The sequence below is a fragment of the Saccopteryx bilineata genome, chromosome 4 (genome assembly GCF_036850765.1).
Source record: "Saccopteryx bilineata isolate mSacBil1 chromosome 4, mSacBil1_pri_phased_curated, whole genome shotgun sequence".
Classification (NCBI taxonomy): Eukaryota; Metazoa; Chordata; class Mammalia; order Chiroptera; family Emballonuridae; genus Saccopteryx; species Saccopteryx bilineata.
The window spans coordinates 158,309,351-158,330,906 of record NC_089493.1 but is presented as its reverse complement, the minus strand read 5'-3'; the positions used below and the strand labels follow the sequence as shown (position 1 = coordinate 158,330,906).

Sequence of the window (21,556 nt, the reverse complement as noted above, 5' to 3'; positions counted from 1 at the left end):
AAATTTCCAGCAAACAAAAGTCCTGGACCAGACTGGCTTCAGAGGTGAATTTTACCAAACATTCAAAGAACACCTATCCTTCTCAAACTACTCCAAAAAAAATCAAGAGGAAGAAAGACTTCCAACACCATTTTATGAGGCAAGCATAATTTTCACTTCAAAACTAAGTAAAGACACTACAAAGAAAAAAAAAGTGCAAACTACAGGCCAATACCCCTGATGAACATAGATTCTAAAATTCTCAACAAAATATCAGCAAGTGGGATCCAGCAATATATTAAAAAGATCATACATCATGATCAAGTGGGATTATTCCAGGGAAGCAAGGTATAATATTCACAAATCAATAAACACAATTTATCACATATAGCAAAATAAAGGATAAAAACCACATGATTATATCAATAGATGCAGAAAAAGCATTTGATAAAATCCAGCACTCATTTATGATCAAAACTCTCAACAAAGTGGGAAACCAAGGAACATATTTTAATATAATAAAGGCCATATATGACAAATTGACAGCCAACATCATACTCAATGGGCAAAACTTAAAAGCAATCCCCTTAAGATCAGGAACAAGGTGCCCCCTTTTACCACTCTTATTCAACATAGTACTGAAAGTTTTAGCCACAGCAATCAGACAAGAAGAAATAAAAGGCATTCAAATTGGAGAGGAAGAAGTAAAACTGTCATTCTTTGCTGATGACCTAATACTACTGTACATAAAAACAAAAAAAACCCTTAAAGTCTCAGCCAAAAATACTACTAGACCTGATAAATTAATAGGGCAAAGTGGTAGGATATACATTTAATATTCAGAAATCAGTGGCATTTTAGATACCAATAATGAACTGTAAGAAAATGAAATTAAGAAAAAAAATCCCATTTACTATTGCAACAACAACAAAAACAAAGTATGTGGGAATAAATTTAACCAAGGAGGTAAAGACTTATACTCAGATACAAACAAGTGGAAGCATATACCATGTTCATGGATAGGAAAAATTAACATCATTAAAATGTCCATACTGCCCAAAGCAATCTATAGATTCAATGCAATTCCTATTAAAATAGCAATGGCATACTTTACAGATCTAAAACAAATATTACAAAAACTTATATGGAACTATAAAAGAACCTGAACAGCCTCAGCAATCTTGAAAATGAAAAACAAAGTGGAATCCTGATATCAAGCTATACTACAAGGTCACTATAATCAAAACAGCTTGGGATTAGCATAAGAACAGGCATATAGAACAATAGAACAAAAGAAAGAACACAGAAATAAACCCAATGCCTTTATGTTCAATTAATATTTGACAAAGATTCAAGTGTATAAAATGGAGTAAAGACAGTCTCTCTGATAAATGGTGCTAGGAAAATTGGACAGGTACATGCAAAAAAATGAAACCAGACTACCAACCTAAAACCATTCACAAAAATAAATTCAAAATGAATAAAAAACTTAAATGTCAGTTGTGAAATTATAAAAATCTTGGAAGAAAACATAGGCAGTAAACTCTCTGATATGTCTTATAGCAATATTTTTGCCAATATATCTTCTTAGGCAAGTGAAATAAAGGACAAAATAAACAAATGAGACTATATCAGACTATATCAAACTAAAAAGCTTTTTGCACAGCAAAAGACACTACTATTAACAAAATGAAAAGAGAACACACTGCATAGGAGAACATATTTACTGATACATCTGATAAAGGGTTAATAACTAAAATTTATAAAGAACTTATAAAACTCAACCCCAGGAAAACAAACAACACCATTAAATATGGGCAAAGGACCTGAATAGATACTTCTCCAAAGAGGACATTCAGATGGCTAATAGGCAGATGAAAAAATGCTCGATGTCACTAATCATCAGAGAAATGCAAATTAAAACCACAATTAGATACCACCTCACACCAACCAGAATGGAGCTCATTAACAAATCAACAAACAAGTGCTGGCGAGGATGTGGAGAAAAGGAAAGCCTGCTGCACTGCTGGTGGGAATGCAGACTGGTGCAGCCACTGTAAAAGTACTGTGTGCAGTATGATATTTCTTCAAAAAATTAAAAATGGAACTGCCTTATTACCCAGCGATCCCACTTCTAGGAATGTATTCTAAGAATCTCAAAACACTAATTCAAAAGAAGATACGCACTACCATGTTCATTGCAGCATTATACTGCACAGCCATAAAAAGAAGGAAATCTTACCTTTTGCAACAGCACAGATAGACCTGAAGATTATTATGCTAAGTGAAATAAGGAAGCAGAGAAAGACAAATCTTGTATGATCTTACATATATGTGGAATTTAATGAACACAATAAACTGAGGAACAAAATAGAGACAGACAACAGATGGACAGCTGTCAGAGGGAAGGGGAAAGAGGGGACTGGATCAAAGAAAGTAAAGAGATTGGCCAGAAAACACATATACATAACACATAGATACAGAGAATAGGGCAACAGTAGCAGGAGGAAGTGGGGGTAGGGGTGGGAGTGGTGGAGGTAGGGAGCAAAGGGGGGGAAATAGGGGTGAAAGGAAACTTTGCAGGGGGATGGGAGTATGATGCAGTGTGCAGACAGTGTTATATTGAGTGGGACACTTGAAACCATGTCAACACAATAAATTTAAAAATTAAAAAAATAACTCAGAAGGAAGACAGGAGAGACAGGAAGCAGGAGACCAATATGAGAAATGACAGGAGATCCTCGGGTCAATGGTGGTGAAAGGTGATCCCAGGATGACAGCCCTGCACTAGACTGGGCCAACTGAGCCATACTGTGGCAGTCACTCTAGAGACTGACTGTCACCACCAAGACCCCCAGTTCCATCAGGCCATCTTCCTAACCTGAGGACAGATGCCCAGGAGAACCTGGGCCAGATTCTCTTGAGGATACTCACAGAAGCCCTCAGTTTTTTCTGCGAGCTGGAGGTAGGCTACGTGTGCTCAGGAGCACGAAGTACAGAGCAGCCCACTCCCCCTGACCGCCTCTCTGCTGCATGTCCAGCACGCTGGCCTATCCTGTAGTCTTGCCAGGTGCCTGAAGGTGGAGAACCCTGTTTCCCAATACTCTCTCCTGACCTAGCTCATGAATTCCCCAGAAGGGGTCTTGTCACCTCCCAGAGAAGTGGAAGTCAGACCACCACCCTGAGACAGTTGCACTCACCTCCTCCTGGAGCCTGTGTCCAGGACGGCAGTGCTGGCCTCTCCTTGCACGGCTGGTGTGTGCTTGCCCTCCACCTTCAGGACTAGGTGGTTTGTTGTTTGGGGATAGATTACATGAGGGTGAAAGAGCAATAAATAAAAACAACGAACAGAAAAGTCAGGATTGTCATCACCTCTCAGGCATAGGGTGAAGTTCATTTTTCTGTTTCTTGTCCAAATAAAAATAGTCTAGCTAATTTGTAAAAAGTTCCCACACTGTCTGAGGAGAGCGTCCGAGTGTTGTGGAAAGCGGGGTTGAAGGAGTGTAAAACCATCCAGACTGCAGCCCTAGGTCCTGGGCGGGAGGTGCACCCACCAGCCTCGGGGTTGGCCCTGCCATCAGCTGTCCCATTGCTAACGAGGCCAGCACATCGCTGCGGTTTAAGTATATTGTAAATAAAGACAGAATCTGCAAAAAAAAAAAAAAAAAAAGTTCCCAACCTCAGGAGTCATATTGGCTGTGGTTTGGTCAGAAAGACAGAAACCAAGGCAGGCATTCCCAGCAGGACACACACCCTGGTTAAATTATGAGACGAGCAGGGGAATGAAAGTCAGAGCACAGCACCGCAGCCCGGGCTCCTCCCGCTCTCCAGACTTGGGATTTTGGAGGAGCTGTAGGAAACCTCTGCTGGTGGTCCCGCTGCCTAGAGCACTGGGTGGCAGGTGAGTTTGGGGTTGGGGGGAGCACCAACACAGTGGCACCTCCTGTCTGCTGAAGCCATGCTTCTTCTGCCTGCCTCTTCCAGAGGAGAAACAAATAATATAATTTCTTAATGAATAATATCATTTCTAAACTATTTTCCAAATCTTCCAGTAGTGACTTTCACTGGTGGAGCTCAACCTGGAAATGTAGATCCAGGTTTCCAGTTCCTGTGATACAGAGGAATGCACAGAAGAAATGGGACGGTTGGTCGGTGGCTCAAGGTGATACAGGACAAAGGTCTGATGAGGCACCAGAGCACACACACTAGCTAGCTGCCATGAAGACACCACACAAGCCTCCGGGACAGCACTTTCACAGGGAGTCTAAATCCCGACCCTACAAGCCTTCCAAACTGTCTCTGGATTTCTACTTTCCTGCCTGATTGTATTAACAAAATTGGTAAGAATAGGGTCATTGGGGGAAAAAAGTACAAATTTGAGAGTTTCACATTGTCTGCTGTCTTCAGGCTCTGGGAAACCATCTCAAGCAGCATCATGTGGCCCAACCCCCTCCAACAATTGTTCAGTGGACTCTCAGCAGAGAGTCCCAAATCTCCCGCCTTTTGTTCAGTCTGTGAAATAGTCCTCATCTTCATACTGGAAGCACGCAGCTCATGAGAGTGGGTACCCACAGATGGGGCTGCTCCCACCAGACACTGTTGAGTCCTGCTTTGAGGAGCTCTCAAAATCCGAGTACACAAAAAGAATGAGATTATACACAAATAGAATGAGATCAACAGAAATCCAAATACACAGGAAAAAAACTTATAGTTTTTATTGTCTTAAAATTGCAGAGTTCTTTGATTGTGCACACTTTTAAATGGAGGACAAGGGAACCCACTTGAAACTCTCTCACATGAGATAGTTCAAGCTTCTTTTTTTTTTTTATACTATGGGCAGGAGCAGAGACAAAAATACTGCCTGGGCTTAAAAAGAACCATGAGCAAATGAAACAGAAGTTGGAAAATTAGAGGAATTTAGACAAGCAGTAACCACTAAAGGAAGCTGAGATTTCAACAGGACATACAGGAGGCAAGGAAAGAGTGGGAAGAGTTTCTATGACATCAGGGGACTGGATTCGGGAGCAGCCGAGAGAGAGAGAGAGAGAGAGAAAGAGGAAGGAAAAGGAAGTCAAGAGGCAGTGCTTGTGTCCAAATCTGAGATGAATGCCCCCTACCAGGAAGCTGGGTGCACTGGGTAGCCGGGCACAGTCTGGGTATGACCTCAGCACCAGAAAGCCACATACTAGAAAAATAACTTAAAAGCTATACAGTTGTCATAAATATTTTGTCTTTTAAAACTAACTAGTGTTGGTTAAAAAAGGTTCACAGTTACTCGGAAGAGAGCTTTATATTGCACAGTAGTGGTCAAGTCCGCTCTGATCCCCATGTGTAAACAATGAGTCCCTTCTCCTCTGGCAACTTCAGGACACAGAGAAACAGTATCTGCTGGAAGCAAAGCACTTGGGTACAAGGCACGTGGAAGCTGTCAAGCTCTACTGGGATCTAGGAGATGAGAATGGCATCACTGGGACAGGTGTTGAACCAGATTAAATGTGGTAATGGTCTCCACACGTTCTTCTCATTCCACGGTTACAGACTTGGCCAGATTTCTGGGGAAGTCAACCTAAAATGATAGAAAGTAACTGTTCAGGATCCCAATGATCTCATTAGCATGCTGTAGTATTGTAAAACCTATTATCTCAGTACATGAAGGAGACAGTGTTCCCGGTCACTTCCAACCATGGCTCCCTTAGGAACTGCATTTTAGAAGTGGTTCTGTACTGCAGAAACTTCAATTAACTGTATAATATTTAGTACAATCAATAAACAGTGATTTGTACACCTGATATGTTTTGAGCAGTAGCATTATTAAAAGGATATGATTCATGTTATTAAAGACAGCTAGCCCAATTTGTACTGTTAAATATTCACTTTTCTTGAAAGGGTATGCACAAAACACATGAGACTTAGTGCAAGGTGGGGGCTGGGAAGGAAATATGACTGGGGATGGCTGATAAAGTGGCTTCAGCTTTATCTGCAGTGTCTTATTTCGTTCATAATAATGTTCGTAAAGAGGAAATGGGACAAAATGTTAGCACATGTCACTTCTGGATGACATACACTATTAGGTGTTTCTTATGTTGTTTTTTGTGTTATGTATTTTTTTAAAGCTTCTCAAGATAAATTACAATCAAACTTCTATTGCTTTGCATAATGAATTGTGTATTCTTACATACTTACTGGGGAAATCATAAATTGATTCTTTTCTGGAACATAAGTTCACAATATGCGTCAGGAGTCTCAAAATGTTAACCTATATGCTAGACTGAGGACAGATCTTGAATGTGGGATGAAGATGTATGTACAAAGATGTTCACTGCAGGTGTTATTTATACAGATGATCTGAAAACTTAGAAATAGTAGAAGACTGGTTAAGTAATTGTTAAAATCGATGTTGTAAGATTGTGGTGGAATATTATGCAGTGATTAAATGTTGCTTGCAACAAGTTCAAGATATAAAAAAATACTCATATCTCAAAAAGGAAGATGTAGGCCTGACCTGTGGTGGTGTGGTGGAAAAAGTGCCGACTTGGAATGCTGAGGTCACAAGTTCAAAACCCTGGGCTTGTCCAGTCAAGGCACATGAGAAGTAACTACTATGAGTTGATGCTTCCTGATCCTTTCTCCTTTCTCTTTCTCCCCTCTCTAAAATCAGTAAATAAAATCTTTAAAGAAAGGAAGATGTAAAATTTCACCCTTGATATAATCTTGAAAAATGTTAAGAAATTCAATATGCACAAGGAAAAGACTGGAATAAAAGATTAAACTTGCTTATTAATCTCTGGGTGATGAGCTTATGGTTTAATGACATGGTCTGTGTATATCTTACAGTTCCTAAGCTGTTTCAAGGGGGTATAAGTTCCTTTAAAAAGAGGGTTTTTTACCAATGACAAAGAAAAAATTCTCAAGGCAGCCAGGGAAAAGAAGAGTACAACATATAAAGGAAGGCCTATTAGATTATCATCAGATTTCTCAGCAGAAACTCTACAAGCTAGAAGAGAGTGGACCCCAATATTTAAAGCCCTGAAAGAGAGGAACTTTCAGCCAAGAATACTATACCCATCAAAGCTATCCTTCAAGTATGAAGGAGATATAAAAACATTCACAAATACAGAAAAGATGAGAGAATTTATCAACAGAAAGCCCCCACTCCAGGAAATACTAAAGGGGGTTTTCCAACCAGATTCAAAGAACAAAAGAAAACAACACCACAAGTAACAGCTCCACCAAGAACACAATAAAACCAAACTTAAACTGTGACAACAAAGGAAAAAAAGGGGGGAGAGGATGGAGATTAACAGTAGCAAAGGATGATGAAGTGCAGAAATACTTATAAGATAGGGTACTACAATGAATATGGTAGGTACCCTTTTCATTACTTAATGGTAACCACCCTTAAAAAAACCACCACAAAAACACTTGACTTAAAAAAGGTAGCAACAGAGGAAAGAAGTATGGAACACAAACAAACAAAAACAAATGATAGAAAAACAAAAGAGAAGAATCAAACTAGATACAAAACTAACAGAAAGCAATTTATAAAATGGCAGTAGGGAACCCACAAGTGTCAATAATTACACTAAATGTAAATGGATTAAACTTACCAATAAAAAGACACAGAGTAGCAGAATGGATTAAAAAAGAAAATCCAACTATATGCTGCCTACAAGAAACACATCTAAGCAACAAGGATAAAAACAAATTCAAAGTGAAAGGCTGGAAAACAATACTCCAAGCAAACAACACCCCAAAAAAAGCAGGCGTAGCAATACTCATATCTAATAATGCTGACTACAAGACAGAAAAAGTACTCAGAGACAAAAATGGTCATTTCATAATGATTAAGGGGAAGTTGAATCAAGAAGACATAACAATCCTTAATATATATGCACCAAACCAAGGAGCACCAAAATATATAAGACAGCTACTTATTGACCTTAAAACAAAAACTAACAAAAATATAATCATACTTGGAGACCTCAATACACCGCTGACGGCTCTAGATCGGTCATCCAAACAGAGAATCAATAAAGATATAGTGGCCTTAAACGAAATACTACAACACCTGGATATGATAGACATCTACAGGACATTTCATCCCAAAGCGACAGAGTATACATTTTTCTCTAGTGTACATGGAACATTCTCAAGAATTGACCATATGTTGGGCCACAAAGACAATATCAGCAAATTTAGAAAAACTGAAATTGTACCAAGCATATTTTCTGATCATAAAGCCTTGAAACTAGAATTCAACTGCAAAAAAGAGGGGGAAAAACCCACAAAAATGTGGAAACTAAACAACATATTTTTAAAAAATGAATGGGTCAAAGAAGAAATAAGCGCAGACATCAAAAGATATATACAGACAAATGAAAATGAAAATACGACATATCAGAATCTCTGGGATGCAGCAAAAGCAGTAATAAGAGGAAAGTTCATATCACTTCAGGCCTATATGAACAAACAAGAGAGAGCCAAAGTAAACCACTTAACTTCACACCTTAAGGAACTAGAAAAAGAAGAACAAAGACAACCCAAAACCAGCCGAAGAAAGGAGATAATAAAAATCAGAGCAGAAATAAATGAAATAGAGAACAGAAAAACTATAGAAAAAATCAATAAAACAAGGAGCTGGTTCTTTGAAAAGATCAACAAAATTGACAAACCCTTGGCAAGACTCACCAAGGAAAAAAGACACAGGACTCAAATAAATAAAATCCAAAATGAAAGAGGAGAGATCACCACAGACATCATAGATATACAAAGAATTATTGTAGAATACTATGAAAAATTATATGCCACCAAATACAACAATCTAGAAGAAATGGATAAATTCCTAGAACAATACAACCTTCCTAGACTGAGTCATGAAGAAGCAGAAAGCCTAAACAGACCAATCAGCAGGGAGGAAATAGAAAAAACTATTAAAAATCTCCCCAAAAATAAAAGTCCAGGCCCAGATGGTTATACTAGTGAATTCTATCAAACATTCAAAGAAGACTTGGTTCCTATTCTACTCAAAGTCTTCCAAAAAATTGAAGAAGAAGCAATACTTCCAAACACATTTTATGAGGCCAACATAACCCTCATACCAAAACCTGGCAAGGATGGCACAAAGAAAGAAAACTACAGACCAATATCTCTAATGAATACCAATGCTAAAATACTAAACAAAATACTGGCAAACCGAATACAACAACATATTAAAAAAATAATACATCATGATCAAGTGGGATTCATCCCAGAATCTCAAGGATGGTTCAACATACGCAAAACGGTTAACGTAATACACCATATCAACAAAACAAAGAACAAAAACCACATGATCTTATCAATAGATGCAGAAAAGGCTTTTGATAAAATACAACACAATTTTATGTTTAAGACTCTCAACAAAATGGGTATAGAAGGAAAATATCTCAACATGATAAAGGCCATATATGATAAACCATCAGCCAACATCCTATTAAACGGCATAAAACTGAGGACTTTCTACCTTAAATCAGGAACAAGACAGGGTTGTCCACTCTCTCCACTCTTATTCAATGTGGTGCTAGAAGTTCTGGCCAGAGCAATCAGACAAGACAAAGAAATAAAAGGCATCCATATCGGAAAAGAAGAAGTAAAGCTATCACTTTTTGCTGATGATATGATCCTATACATCGAAAACCCAAAGGACTCCACAAAAAGATTATTAGAAACAATAAACCAATACAGTAAGGTCGCAGGATACAAAATTAACATACAAAAGTCCATAGCCTTTCTATATGCCAACAATGAAATATTAGAAAACGAACTCAAAAAAATAATCCCCTTCACGATTGCAACAAAAAAAATAAAATACCTAGGAATAAACATAACAAAGAACGTAAAGGACCTATATAATGAAAATTACAAAGCATTGTTAAGGGAAATCGAAAAAGATACAATGAAATGGAAAAATATTCCTTGTTCTTGGATAGGAAGAATAAATATAATCAAAATGGCCATATTACCCAAAGCAATATACAAATTTAATGCCATTCCCATCAAAATCCCTATGAGATTTTTTTAAAGAAATGGAACAAAAAATCATCAGATTTATATGGAACTATAAAAAACCCCGAATAGCCAAAACAATCCTAAGGAAAAAGAATGAAGCTGGGGGCATTACAATACCTGACTTTAAACTATATTATAGGGCCACAATAATCAAAACAGCATGGTATTGGCAAAAAAATAGACACTCAGACCAATGGAACAGAATAGAAAGCCCAGAAATAAAACCACATATATATGGTCAAATAATCTTTGATAAAGGGGCCAACAACACACAATGGAGAAAAGAAAGCCTCTTCAACAAATGGTGTTGGGAAAACTGGAAAGCCACATGCAAAAGAATGAAACCCGACTACAGCCTGTCCCCGTGTACTAAAATTAATTCAAAATGGATCAAAGACCTAAATATAAGACCTGAAACAATAAAGTACATAGAAGAAGACATAGGTACTAAAATCATGGACCTGGGTTTTAAAGAACATTTTATGAACTTGACTCCAATGGCAAGAGAAGTGAAGGCAAAGATAAATGAATGGGACTACATCAGAATTAAAAGTTTTTGCTCAGCAAGAGAAACTGATATCAAAATAAACAGACAGCCAACTATATGGGAACTGATATTTTCAAACGACAGCTCAGATAAGGGCCTAATATCCAAAATTTACAAAGAACTCATAAAACTCAACAACAAACAAACAATCCAATAAAAAAAATGGGAAGAGGACATGAACAGACACTTCTCCCAGGAAGAGATACAAATGGCCAACAGATATATGAAAAGATGCTCAGCTTCATTAGTTATTAGAGAAATGCAAATCAAAACTACAATGAGATACCACCTCACTCCTGTTAGATTAGCTATTATCAACAAGACGGGTAATAGCAAATGTTGGAGAGGCTGTGGAGAAAAAGGAACCCTCATTCACTGTTGGTGGGACTGTAAAGTAGTACAACCATTATGGAGGAAAGTATGGTGGTTCCTCAAAAAACTGCAAATAGAACTACCTTATGACCCAGCAATCCCTCTACTGGGTATATACCCCAAAACCTCAGAAACATTGATACGTGAAGACACATGTAGCCCCATGTTCATTGCAGCACTGTTCACAGTGGCCAAGACATGGAAACAACCAAAAAGCCCTTCAATAGAAGACTGGATAAAGAAGATGTGGCACATATACACTATGGAATACTACTCAGCCATAAGAAATGATGACATCAGATCATTTACAGCAAAATGGTGGGATCTTGATAACATTATAAGGAGTGAAATAAGTAAATCAGAAAAAAACAAGAACTACATGATTCCATACATTGGTGGAACATAAAAATGAGACTAAGAGACATGGACAAGTGTGTGGTGGTTACCAAGGGTGGGGGGGGGAGGGAGGACATGGGAGGGAGGGAGGGAGAGAGTTAGGGGGAGGGGGAGGGGCACAGAGAACTAGATAGAGGGTGACGGAGGACAATCTGACTTTGGGCGAGGGGTTTGCAACATAATTTGATGACAAAATAACCTAGACATGTTTTCTTTGAATATATGTACCCTGATTTATTAATGTCATCCCATTACCATTAATAAAAATTTATTAAAAAAAAAAAAAAAAAAAGAGGGTTTTTTTTGTCTTGTTTTGTTTGTTTTTTAGAGAGCCAGAGAAAGAATCAGAGAGAGGGACAGATAGGAACAGACAGAAAGGGAGAGAGATAGAAACGTCAATTCTTTGTTGTGGCACCTTAGTTATTCATTGATTGCTTTCTCATATCAGCCTTGACGGGGGGCTACAACAGAGTGAGTGACCCCTTGCTCAAGCCAGTGACCCCGCGTTCAAGCTGGACGAGCCCACGCTCAAGCCGGCAACCTCAGGGTTTCGAACCTGGGTCCTCCACGTCCTAGTCCAATGCTCTATCCACTGCACCACTGCCTGGTCAGGCTTAAAAGAGTTACTTTAAATGAAAATATTTATGCCTGACCAGGATGCCGAGGGCCCAGGTTCGAGACCCCGAAGTCGCCAGCTTGAGCTCAGGCTCATCTGGTTTGAGCAAAAGCTCACTGTTAGGTTCAAGGAAGTGTGCTGTTTAACTCTTAGAAAAACAGGCTATGAGTCAGAGACCCTTATCAGAAGTTTATGTTTGAAATTCTCCACTGAGCTATACGCCCCCCCCCCCCCCCCCCGCTGTTGCTATGCTGCGCACGACCTCTCCCACCCCTGTAAACGTTACTTGCTTGCTCATCCTAGATAGCCACCCTATAAAAAGGAGCCATTTTAGAAGCTCGTGGCTGCAGTGCTCTAGTCTCTTCGGAGGCGTGGGTTGCCTGCAGTCCCTATGCAGGTTTGGGGGGCTGCAGTGTTCCCTGCATGGGTTGCCTGCAGTCCCTGCGCACGTTTGCAATAAAACTTACAAAATTCACTTTGTGTCTGCTGTGGCCTGTCTCCTGGGATGTAACACTCACCAGCTTGGACCCAAGGTTGCTGGCTCGAGCAAGGGGTTACTCAGTCTGCTGAAGACCCATGGTCAAGGCACATGTGAGAAAGCAATCAAGGAACAACTAAGGTGTTGCAATGCGCAATGAAAAACTGATGATTGATGCTTCTCATCTTTCTGTTCCTGTCTGTCTGTCCCTTCTATCTCTCTCTGTCTCTGAAAAAAAAATTACTCTGTGATATTTATACCTGATAAAGACTAATTGGAACTTTAAGAAAATATATCAGTTGGGAGGGTCTGTGGGAGGAGCTAGGGCTTATGGAAGCTCTCACACTCTATGTAATCGCAAGAACCCTACACACAAGAACCCTGTGCGGAGAACTCTATGTTTATAAATACTATATATTATAATAAAGCTCTGTGGTTCTAATTTCCCTTTTCCTAAACCTGTTTTCCTTATATAAAATACCCCTCCATTCTGGCGCACAAGCCAGAGTGTGCACATGGCTTGCCATGTTTGCCTGCACTGAGCTGCAATCCTTTCTTTTCCCCCCAAATAAATCCTTTCTGCTGATGAAACACCTAGTTGACACATCAAGTATTTAAAAACATTACATGTGTCCTTCACTGGGTTAGGCAGTTTCTAGACCTACGTCATATCCTCGGAGGACAGCCAGGTGGAAAGAGAGGAGCTGCAGGGGGATAACGCTGAGGATGCCCTGCAGGCAGTCCACTGTGTGGGGCAGCTCGATCATTTTATACGCAAACTTGGAGCTCTCGGTGTCATCCTTGGCGCACAGTATAATCGGGCGGCCCTAAAACAGAAGGTGATCACAAAATGCAGGTCATCTCTGAAAGAAGCATCCTCACACACAGCAGTTTCTGCGATCAACATTATTGCAATAAAGACAGTGCTCTTTTGTTTGTGTTGGAATTATGGGTGAGGTGCTGTGTATGATTCATGTAGAGCAGTGGTCCCCAATCCCCGGGCCGCGGACCAGTACTGGTCCGTGGGCCATTTGGTACCTGTCTGCAGAGAAAGAATAAATAACTTACATTATTTCCATTTTATTTATATTTAAGTCTGAACGATGTTTTATTTTTAAAAATGACCAGATTCCCTCTGTTACATCCAAGACTCACTCTTGACACTTGTCTCGGTCACGTGATACATTTATCCGTCCCCCCCTAAAGGCCGGTTCGTGAAAATATTTTCTGACATTAAACCGGTCCATGGCCCAAAAAAGGTTGGGGACCACTGATAAAGAGGACACAGTGTCTGATGCTTTTCGGTGAGTCTCTTTCCCTTTCCTGGCAGAGTGATCACCCTCCTGCTTCAATCATTCAGCACACACTTTTGAGTGGCTTCAATGTGCCTTGCAGAGGGCTGGGCACACCCACTCTTGGCTCTAATGGGGCTCACAGTTGAGTGGTGAGAAACAGAAAAGAAACTTCAGGAAAGTGCCACAAAGGCAATAAAACAGGTAATATGTTTGAGGGACAGTGGTGGAGCCTGGGATGGCTTCTCTAAAATGGAGACATTGGGATTGAGAGCTGGATGATGAGATCCCAGCTCCCTGTAGGCATGTGGGAAGACACGTGGGGCAGAGAGAACAGCCAACACCAGGCTTGGAGGCTAGGAGATGGCCTGAGCAGGAAACAGAAGGAAGGGGCCAGATAATGCAAGCTTGTGGCCACTGCAGTTTGTCAGAAGCCGCTGGAAGGTTTTAAGCAACAAAGTGACGTATTCTATAACTTCTCTCTGACCACCATGCTGAGCCAAGAGTGGCAGCAGCTGGCTCATGTGTATTGTTGGATATTTATATCTCTGTAACTTCATGAGCCCTCCTGGATGGATGTGTGGGGGCTCCATCTTCCCACCTCAGGAGAGTTGTGGTATAATGAACACTTTGGCTGACCTTTGTCCCTGGTTCCTGGGATGGGGGACTTCTAAACTCTTGGGCTTTCCCAAGTGATAGAAGTGTGTTTGTTTTTCATGTTAGGTCCCTTGAACCATGCCTGAGTTTATGCTAATGAGGCAACTCATGGTGGGCCCAAGGGTAGTTTCAGGATGGGGGCTGACCATGCCAGGAATACCAACCATGTAGTTAGGAGAGTTGGGGCTTTGAGTCATGTGATATCAGTCTGACGTCTTGACCTCCAGGGACAGAAGAGTTGTTGGAAATGGACTTTAGTCACGGCCAATGATGCAATCTATTGTGCCTACATAATGAAACCCCAATAAAAGCTCTGGACCCTGGAGCTAAGATGCTATGGAAGGCTCCCTGGCTGGTGCTGCACACTCCTGCAGGGAAGATGAACATCCTGAGGACATGGAAGCTTCATATTTTGGAGCCCTTTTCTTCTGAGTCTCTTCTTTTATCTGGCCCTGATTTGTACCCTGCATAATAAAACTGAAATAGTCATATGTGTTTTCCTGAGTTTTATGAGTTGTTCTACGGAATTACTGAACATGAGGGGTTAGCAGGAAATCCAGAAGTGTGAATTGTAGCTGGTGTCTGAGGTGAAGGCAGTCTGAGGGAGGACAGTGCCCTCTACCTGTGAAATAGACCTAACTCCAGGTGGGTTGTGTCAGGATGGCCCTCAGGGCTCCCCAACAGCCGTACCTCCTCTGTCTCCTTGCCTGGGATCCAGGACAGCTCCAGGCACTCTGGGTCACTGGGCCTCACTAAAGAGCTGTGGTGGGCGTGGCCGAAAGCTGGACAGTCCCTTTCTGAATGTGTGCACCACTCATGAGGGGGCCTAGGAGAGAGCGTGTGTTTGCACTTGCTCACTGGCAGGACCCACGCATAGCTGGTTCTGGCAGGTAATAGGTGAGGTGGCATGTGTGGAACAGAGGAAGAGGAAGGTAGCCCCAGCCCAGCTGAGGGCTCTCACCTGGCGGGCTGTGATTTGCTGGAGGGCGTTCTGGCATTTGGCAAAGCAAGGGTCCTTCATGATAACCATGATGATCGGCATCTGCTTGTCAATCAGTGCCAGGGGCCCATGCTTCAGTTCACCAGCCAGGATGCCTTCTGAGTGCATATAGGTTATCTCTTTAATTTTCTGGGAAAACACGAGGTGGGATCAGTGTCACAGTGCACAGCAGTCTGAGGAAAGATCAGCGGGGAGAGAGGGACTCTGGAAGGCAGGAAGTTGGGAACCACAGGACAGATGGATGCAGTCAAATAGCACTGAAGGCTGCTGACAAGGCCAGGTCCAAGGGAGAGGGCCAGCTGCTGTCCAGGGCATATACAAAGCCCAGCACGCAGCCTGTGTCCCCAGACCAGCTCCTTGTGTAGCACCCCCCTTGGATGGACAAGTCAGCATCAATTTAGCCTTCCCCACAGCTGGCGTTTATAATGACAGAATTGTATACCATCTAGATATGCTTCCACTCAATTATATGACTAATCATTTCTAGACCATTAGTCTATTAATAAATTGCAAAGGATTGCTCCAACTTACATACCAAGCAAAATCACACACATTGGGCCAGTGGTAGTCAACCTGGTCCCTACCGCCCACTAGTGGGCATTCCAGCTTTCATGGTGGGTGGTAGCGAAGCAACCAAAGTACAAATAAAAAGATAGATTTAACTATAGTAAGTTGTTTTATAAAGATTTATTCTGCCAAACAGTGAAAATCCAACATAAAGTACTTGGTAAGTAATTATTATTATATGCTTTAACTTGCTGTAACTCTGCTTTATAAATTTTATAAAGTAAAGTTTTTTCCCTACTTTATAAATCACCATTACTGTGGAACTGGTGGGCAGTTAGAAAATTTTACTACTAACAGAGATACAAAAGTGGGCGGTAGGTATAAAACGGTTGACTACCCCTGCACTGGGCTGTTACTGGATTTTCCTTGTGTTTAGGAGGATTCGTTCTATTCAGTTTCTATTAAACCCTTGTCATTGGACTGGTAAGACTGATGAAGAACAGGTTTCCCACCTTGCTTGGAACTATTTATTTGGGTCAGGAAAACAGTTATAAGTGGGGCCCCATCCTGAATGCTGCAGATTTTTGGAGTGCTGGCCCCAACTGATCATAGAAGGTCATTGACTTGGGCCAGCAGCAGTTTTAAAGCTCTTTTCTTTCCCCAAAGATGACCTTGGAGACGCAGTTGAATATGCATCTTTCACCAGTGCACTCAGGCACTGTAGCTGAGATGGCCAAGGCATGCAGGGGGCAGGGAGCTGAAAGCACACCTCACCTGGGCCTTGCTTAACTGAGCTCTCTGAGAGGCAGCATGCCCTCACTGCCTTTGGCAGGGGTCAGAACCTCCACTGAAGGCTGCGGGAGTGGGAGCACACTTTACTCAGGCTCCTGTGGTTTGCACTACCCTACCCTCGGCTACCGTTATTATCTGAATGTTTCTTGTGAACCAATTGCGAATGGCATTGTCTTTCGAATGGGGGAAAGGGTAGTGGGAAAGGGGCAGCATTTACTCCCACAAGAGGGGAGCTGAGCTGGGTCATGGATGATGCCCTTGTCTGGGTACCAACTGCTGCCTCCCCTGTAGCACTGTCTCCCATTTCCCATGGTTGAGCATCAATAGTAAGTGGACAGGTAGTAAAGGGCAAGCACTAGGCCCAGGTCCCTGGACAATACTGCCCATCCTCTCAGTAGCCCCGTGTCCATGTCTTACATCTCGCTGCTGCCCCATCAGCTCCCTCTCATGCTAGGTAGTGCGGGTCTTTACTGCTACAGGGAGCAAAACAGCCAGCCACTGGTTTAAACAATGCAAGGCCTGTGCGGTTCATTCCTGCAGGATTTCCAGTCCCCCTTGAAAGTCTGAGGGATAACCGGAAAATTCTGTTGAAACCCCACCCCGCTGTTGTGGTCTGCCCAAATCTTCCTGTGCAGGCAGCTTGTAGCAGTGGAGAAAAAGCAAAGCCCGTGTGAACCTGAGTTTGAATCTCAGGCTGATCACTTCTGCTATGTAATCTTGGGCAAGATGAATTTTTTAGAGGCTGTTTCCTCCGGAGTAAGATGGAACGACCATCAATCACTCACATGTTCATGAGGTATAAGTGTGCTAATCCACATGGAGCCTGGCCCAGGGTGACACCTCTGGGGCTCACCCTAGGGTGCCGCAACCTTTGTCCTGGGAGATAAAGATTGGGAACCTCTATCTCTATGGCCCCAGGGCTAGAACACCTGGTAATGAGCTGGTGCTCAGTGCCGCCTTCAATGGTGAAAAACAGGCCCTCAAGCGCTCCCATACCCTAGCCCAATGCCTGGCCCTCCTTGCTGGTTTATCTGGGTGTCTCCCATGCCTGCCCTCATGCAGGCCCGGTGGTGTGGGGGTTGGGCAAAGGGGGCTCACCAGGGCTCCTTCCAGGCACGTGGCGTAGTGATAGCCCCGCCCCATGACCAGGAGAGACCTCTGTGTGTAGAGCTCCAGGGCCAGGTCATGGATCTTCTGGTCCAGTGACAGCACTTCCTTGATCAGCTCTAAGTCATACACACAGTAGAGGGGCAGAGCCAGTTATATGGATTTTAAAACAAGATTCATAAACAAAAATTATAATGCATAAGACAAGGTTTTGGAAACTCCTATCACTTAGTACACTTGCCTTCCTTGTATTAATTTAAAAGAGTTTTAAATTCAGAATATGGTAACTAGGCCCTGGCTGGTTTGCTTAGTGTATAGAGCATCAGCCCAGCGTGTAGACGTCCTGGGTTCGATCCAGAGGTGTGATTCAAACGGTTTGCACCGGTTTGGCAGAACTGATACCTATTTTTTTGTTGAGTTCAGTGAACCGGTTGTTAAAATGGCACTTGTCTTTAGGGTTCTCTCCAAGGTGGGCACCTGGGCAGCGCCCAATGTGGAAATGACAAATTGACATTCCTTACTCTTTTTTAATGTTCACCTGCGCAACAGCATATTCTAAGCGCCCTTAGTAATGTTCATTCCATCCATAGGTGAAAAAAACTTGACGGAACTATGCTTGTAATATTTATTTATTCATTTCATAAAACTCATTATACCTTTGATGAAATACTACATTTTAATTCCCTCATGTTTGTTACTTCAGTGGCCTGTTTCTAATATATCAAACAGAATGACTATTAGTTTAGTCAGCCTACATCTAAGGAATGGGATCCCACTCCTACCGTGAAAAGATGGTTAAGGATAAATCACACAGCTGATGATGCTCGGATAAAAGTGAAAAGAATTGCAAGTGAGGATGCCAATCAAGAAGCAATATGGAAATATCTTAAATAACAGTTTCATTGTTCATTATTAGGTATTATTTAATATTTTTTCATTAATAGTTTAAAACTTTCTTATAATCTAGTTTTGTGTACCTCTTTTATTGTTCTTATTTAAGTATTAAATGCATGAAATAGTAAACTGCCTTTTGGTATATATATTTTTATACTTAAAATGGTCATTAGGGCAGAGGACTAGTTGTTAAATTATTTGAATCCCATCACTGGTTCAACCCCCAATCAGGACACACACGAGAAGCTACCATCTGCTTCTCTTCCCTCCCTCTCCTCCTTCTCTTTCCCTCACGCAGCCAGTGGCTCAATTGGTTTGAGCGTCAGACTTGGGCACTGAGGATAGCTTGGCTGACCAGAGGATCGGCCCCAGTTGGGGGGTTGGGGGGTGGATCCTGGTCAAGATGCATGTGGGAGTCTGTCTCTCTAGCTCCCCTCCTCTCACTTAAAAAAATAATCATATATATATCAGTGAGAAGAGTGATATTGCTTTTGGCAATCTTTTAAAGGTGTTGTGTGACCTTGAAAAAAAAATCAGAACCTCATATTTGTTTCCTCATTCAATCTGTTGAGATAATGATCTTTTGGTTAAAGTATAGGAATATGTGATCTCAGAAAACTTATAGTTGGACAAGAAAGGAATCTTTTTCCAAAATCATTGTGAATATTCTTCTTTGATACTAAACCCAAGAAGCAACACTTTCTTAAAAGGGTAGTTGCAAATGTGAAATTTGAAATCTATCAATAACTTTTCCTCCCTTGTTACATTAAAAGGTGTTGGGTATACCTTGCATTTATTTAAATAGATCTTTTACACATGCATAATTTTGTAACATTATATGTTGGCCATTTGGAAACTATTGATTCACTGAGTTATGCAAATGGACACATTTCATAATAAAACATTTTTAAAAAAATCACATTTTTAAAAATCACCATGATCTCATCAGAGATGTCTTTAAGTGCTGGGAATGTAGTCAAGCTATCAGTTTTCCAAAATCTTAAATTTTGATTGAAAGCTGGAATTTTATCATTGGTAACAAATACAGTCAGTTGTTTTTCTCAAAGTGTCAGGCTTTGTTCATTTTTGAGGAAATGTCTGCTACATATGCAAGTCAGCTCGCTATTCAATCACTTATTTTTTAAATGACCCTTGTGCTTCAAGGTCTAGCAGAAGTACTTTACATATATGTCCCATTTGGTCACATAGAATATTAAAAAGTATTGCAATTTCCTAAGACTAATGTATTTTACTGCTTCATCAAGGACATTCATAAGTGAAGCTGGGTGCGAGGTATTTGAAGATTGTGGAGCCTTTGCTGTGGCATGTGATAAAGTGCCAATGGTAGCCACCATTGCCTTTGCAAATGTCCACATGGCAAAAAAGCAAACATGTCTTATTTATTATAATAATGTACACCATGAATATATTTTTGCCTGCAAGGTCCTTGTAGAGCCCTAGGACCTGTGGACCACATTGTAAGAACCACAGACTTAGACATCAGGATAGAGTCCTGTTTTGCAGGGTTTTTACCTGCTTAGAGTTAAGAATGCTTTTCTTGACCATGCATTTCCAGTGTGTTGCCTTGGCCAGATTCAGGTCCCTAGACTTTGTGTGGTTAGATGGTGGCTTTCCCTTCTCTGGGATTGGCTCCTGGTTCCTGGGGTAAAGTCTATTAATTTCACACTCTCAGGACTGCACAAAGAAAACCTAAGAGGTCTCTCTCCTTCCCTGGAATGCAAGTGGGCTGAAGGAGCTGCTGCTTATCCTGGCAATCCAAGGATGGCATCAGGGCAGGCCAGCTGGTCCTGAATCCATGTATGTGCAGTGAGTTAATGAGGAATGAGTGATTGGAACCATGTTTTTCCAAAGAACTTGTGATTTTATGCAACAGACACCATATCTCATGGATGGTAAAAGATGAAACCTAGCAAAAGAGGAGTCTGGTGAGGCTGTGAAAGAGCTATCTGGGACAGGAAGAGACTCAGGGCCATGTGCTCCTTCTCAGGTATTTCCTGAGCATCTACTGTGCACTTGTCCTGGCCAGGCACCAAGCATCCAGCAGTGACTGTGACAGGCTGTGTGCTCACTGAGCTGACTTAGTTGGGGGAAACAAGCCAGTACACAGATGGATGGGTAATTTTGGATCACAGAATGAGTTATAAAGAGACCCTGGCCGGTTGGCTCAGTGGTAGAGTGTTGGCCAGTGTGAAAGTCCCGGGTTCGATTCCCAGTCAGGGCACACAGGAGAAGCGCCCATCTTCTTCTCCACCCCCCCCCTTTCCTTCCTCTCTCTCTCTTCCCTTCCCGCAGCCAAGGCTCCATTGGAGCAAAGTTGGCTCAGGTGCTGAGGATGGCTCCATGACCTCCGCCTCAGGCACTAGAATGGCTCCAGCCACAACAGAGCAACGCCCCAGATGGGCAGAGCATCGCCCCCTGGAGGGCATGCCGGGTGGATCCCGGTCGGGCACATGCAGGAGTCTGTCTGACTGCTTCCCCGCTTCTAACTTCGAAAAAATAGAAAGAAAAAAAAAGAATGAACTATAAAGAAAAGAAATTGGCTAACATTTCATAGAGAGCTGGGTTAGGGTAGTGGGACCTCTGTTTGTTAAGGTGGACAGGGAAGGGTGCCAGGAGGTGACATCTGAGCTGAGACTTGTGATGAGAAGCTGTTTGAAGAGCTGGAGGAAGAGTGTTTCTAAAGGAAAGAGATAGTGCAAAGGCCCTGGGGTGGAAAGAGCTTGGCATTGCTGAGGATCAAAGGTCAGTGAGGCCCCCCTGAGAGGGGACAAGGGCAGAGCATTCAATGGGGTCCAAGATGGCAAGGGCCCAGCAGGGCTCCAGCACCTGGTGAAGAGTGTGGACTTCAATC

General features: G+C 41.8%; 1 protein-coding gene across 1 annotated transcript in view; it reads right to left on the bottom strand.

The window, feature by feature from the left end:
• Window positions 1-4,668: 4,668 nt before the first annotated feature.
• GFPT2 (glutamine-fructose-6-phosphate transaminase 2) overlaps window positions 4,669-21,556 on the bottom strand; it is a 47,249-nt gene continuing 30,361 nt past the window's right edge. Inside the window, exons 16-19 of the mRNA XM_066272435.1 lie at window positions 17,782-17,909; window positions 15,346-15,513; window positions 13,101-13,262; window positions 4,669-5,545 (exon numbers count right to left, since the gene is read on the bottom strand). Coding sequence (XP_066128532.1) covers window positions 5,501-5,545; window positions 13,101-13,262; window positions 15,346-15,513; window positions 17,782-17,909 — 503 coding nt within the window. The 3' untranslated portion in view covers window positions 4,669-5,500. The remainder of the gene's footprint in view (window positions 5,546-13,100; window positions 13,263-15,345; window positions 15,514-17,781; window positions 17,910-21,556) is intronic.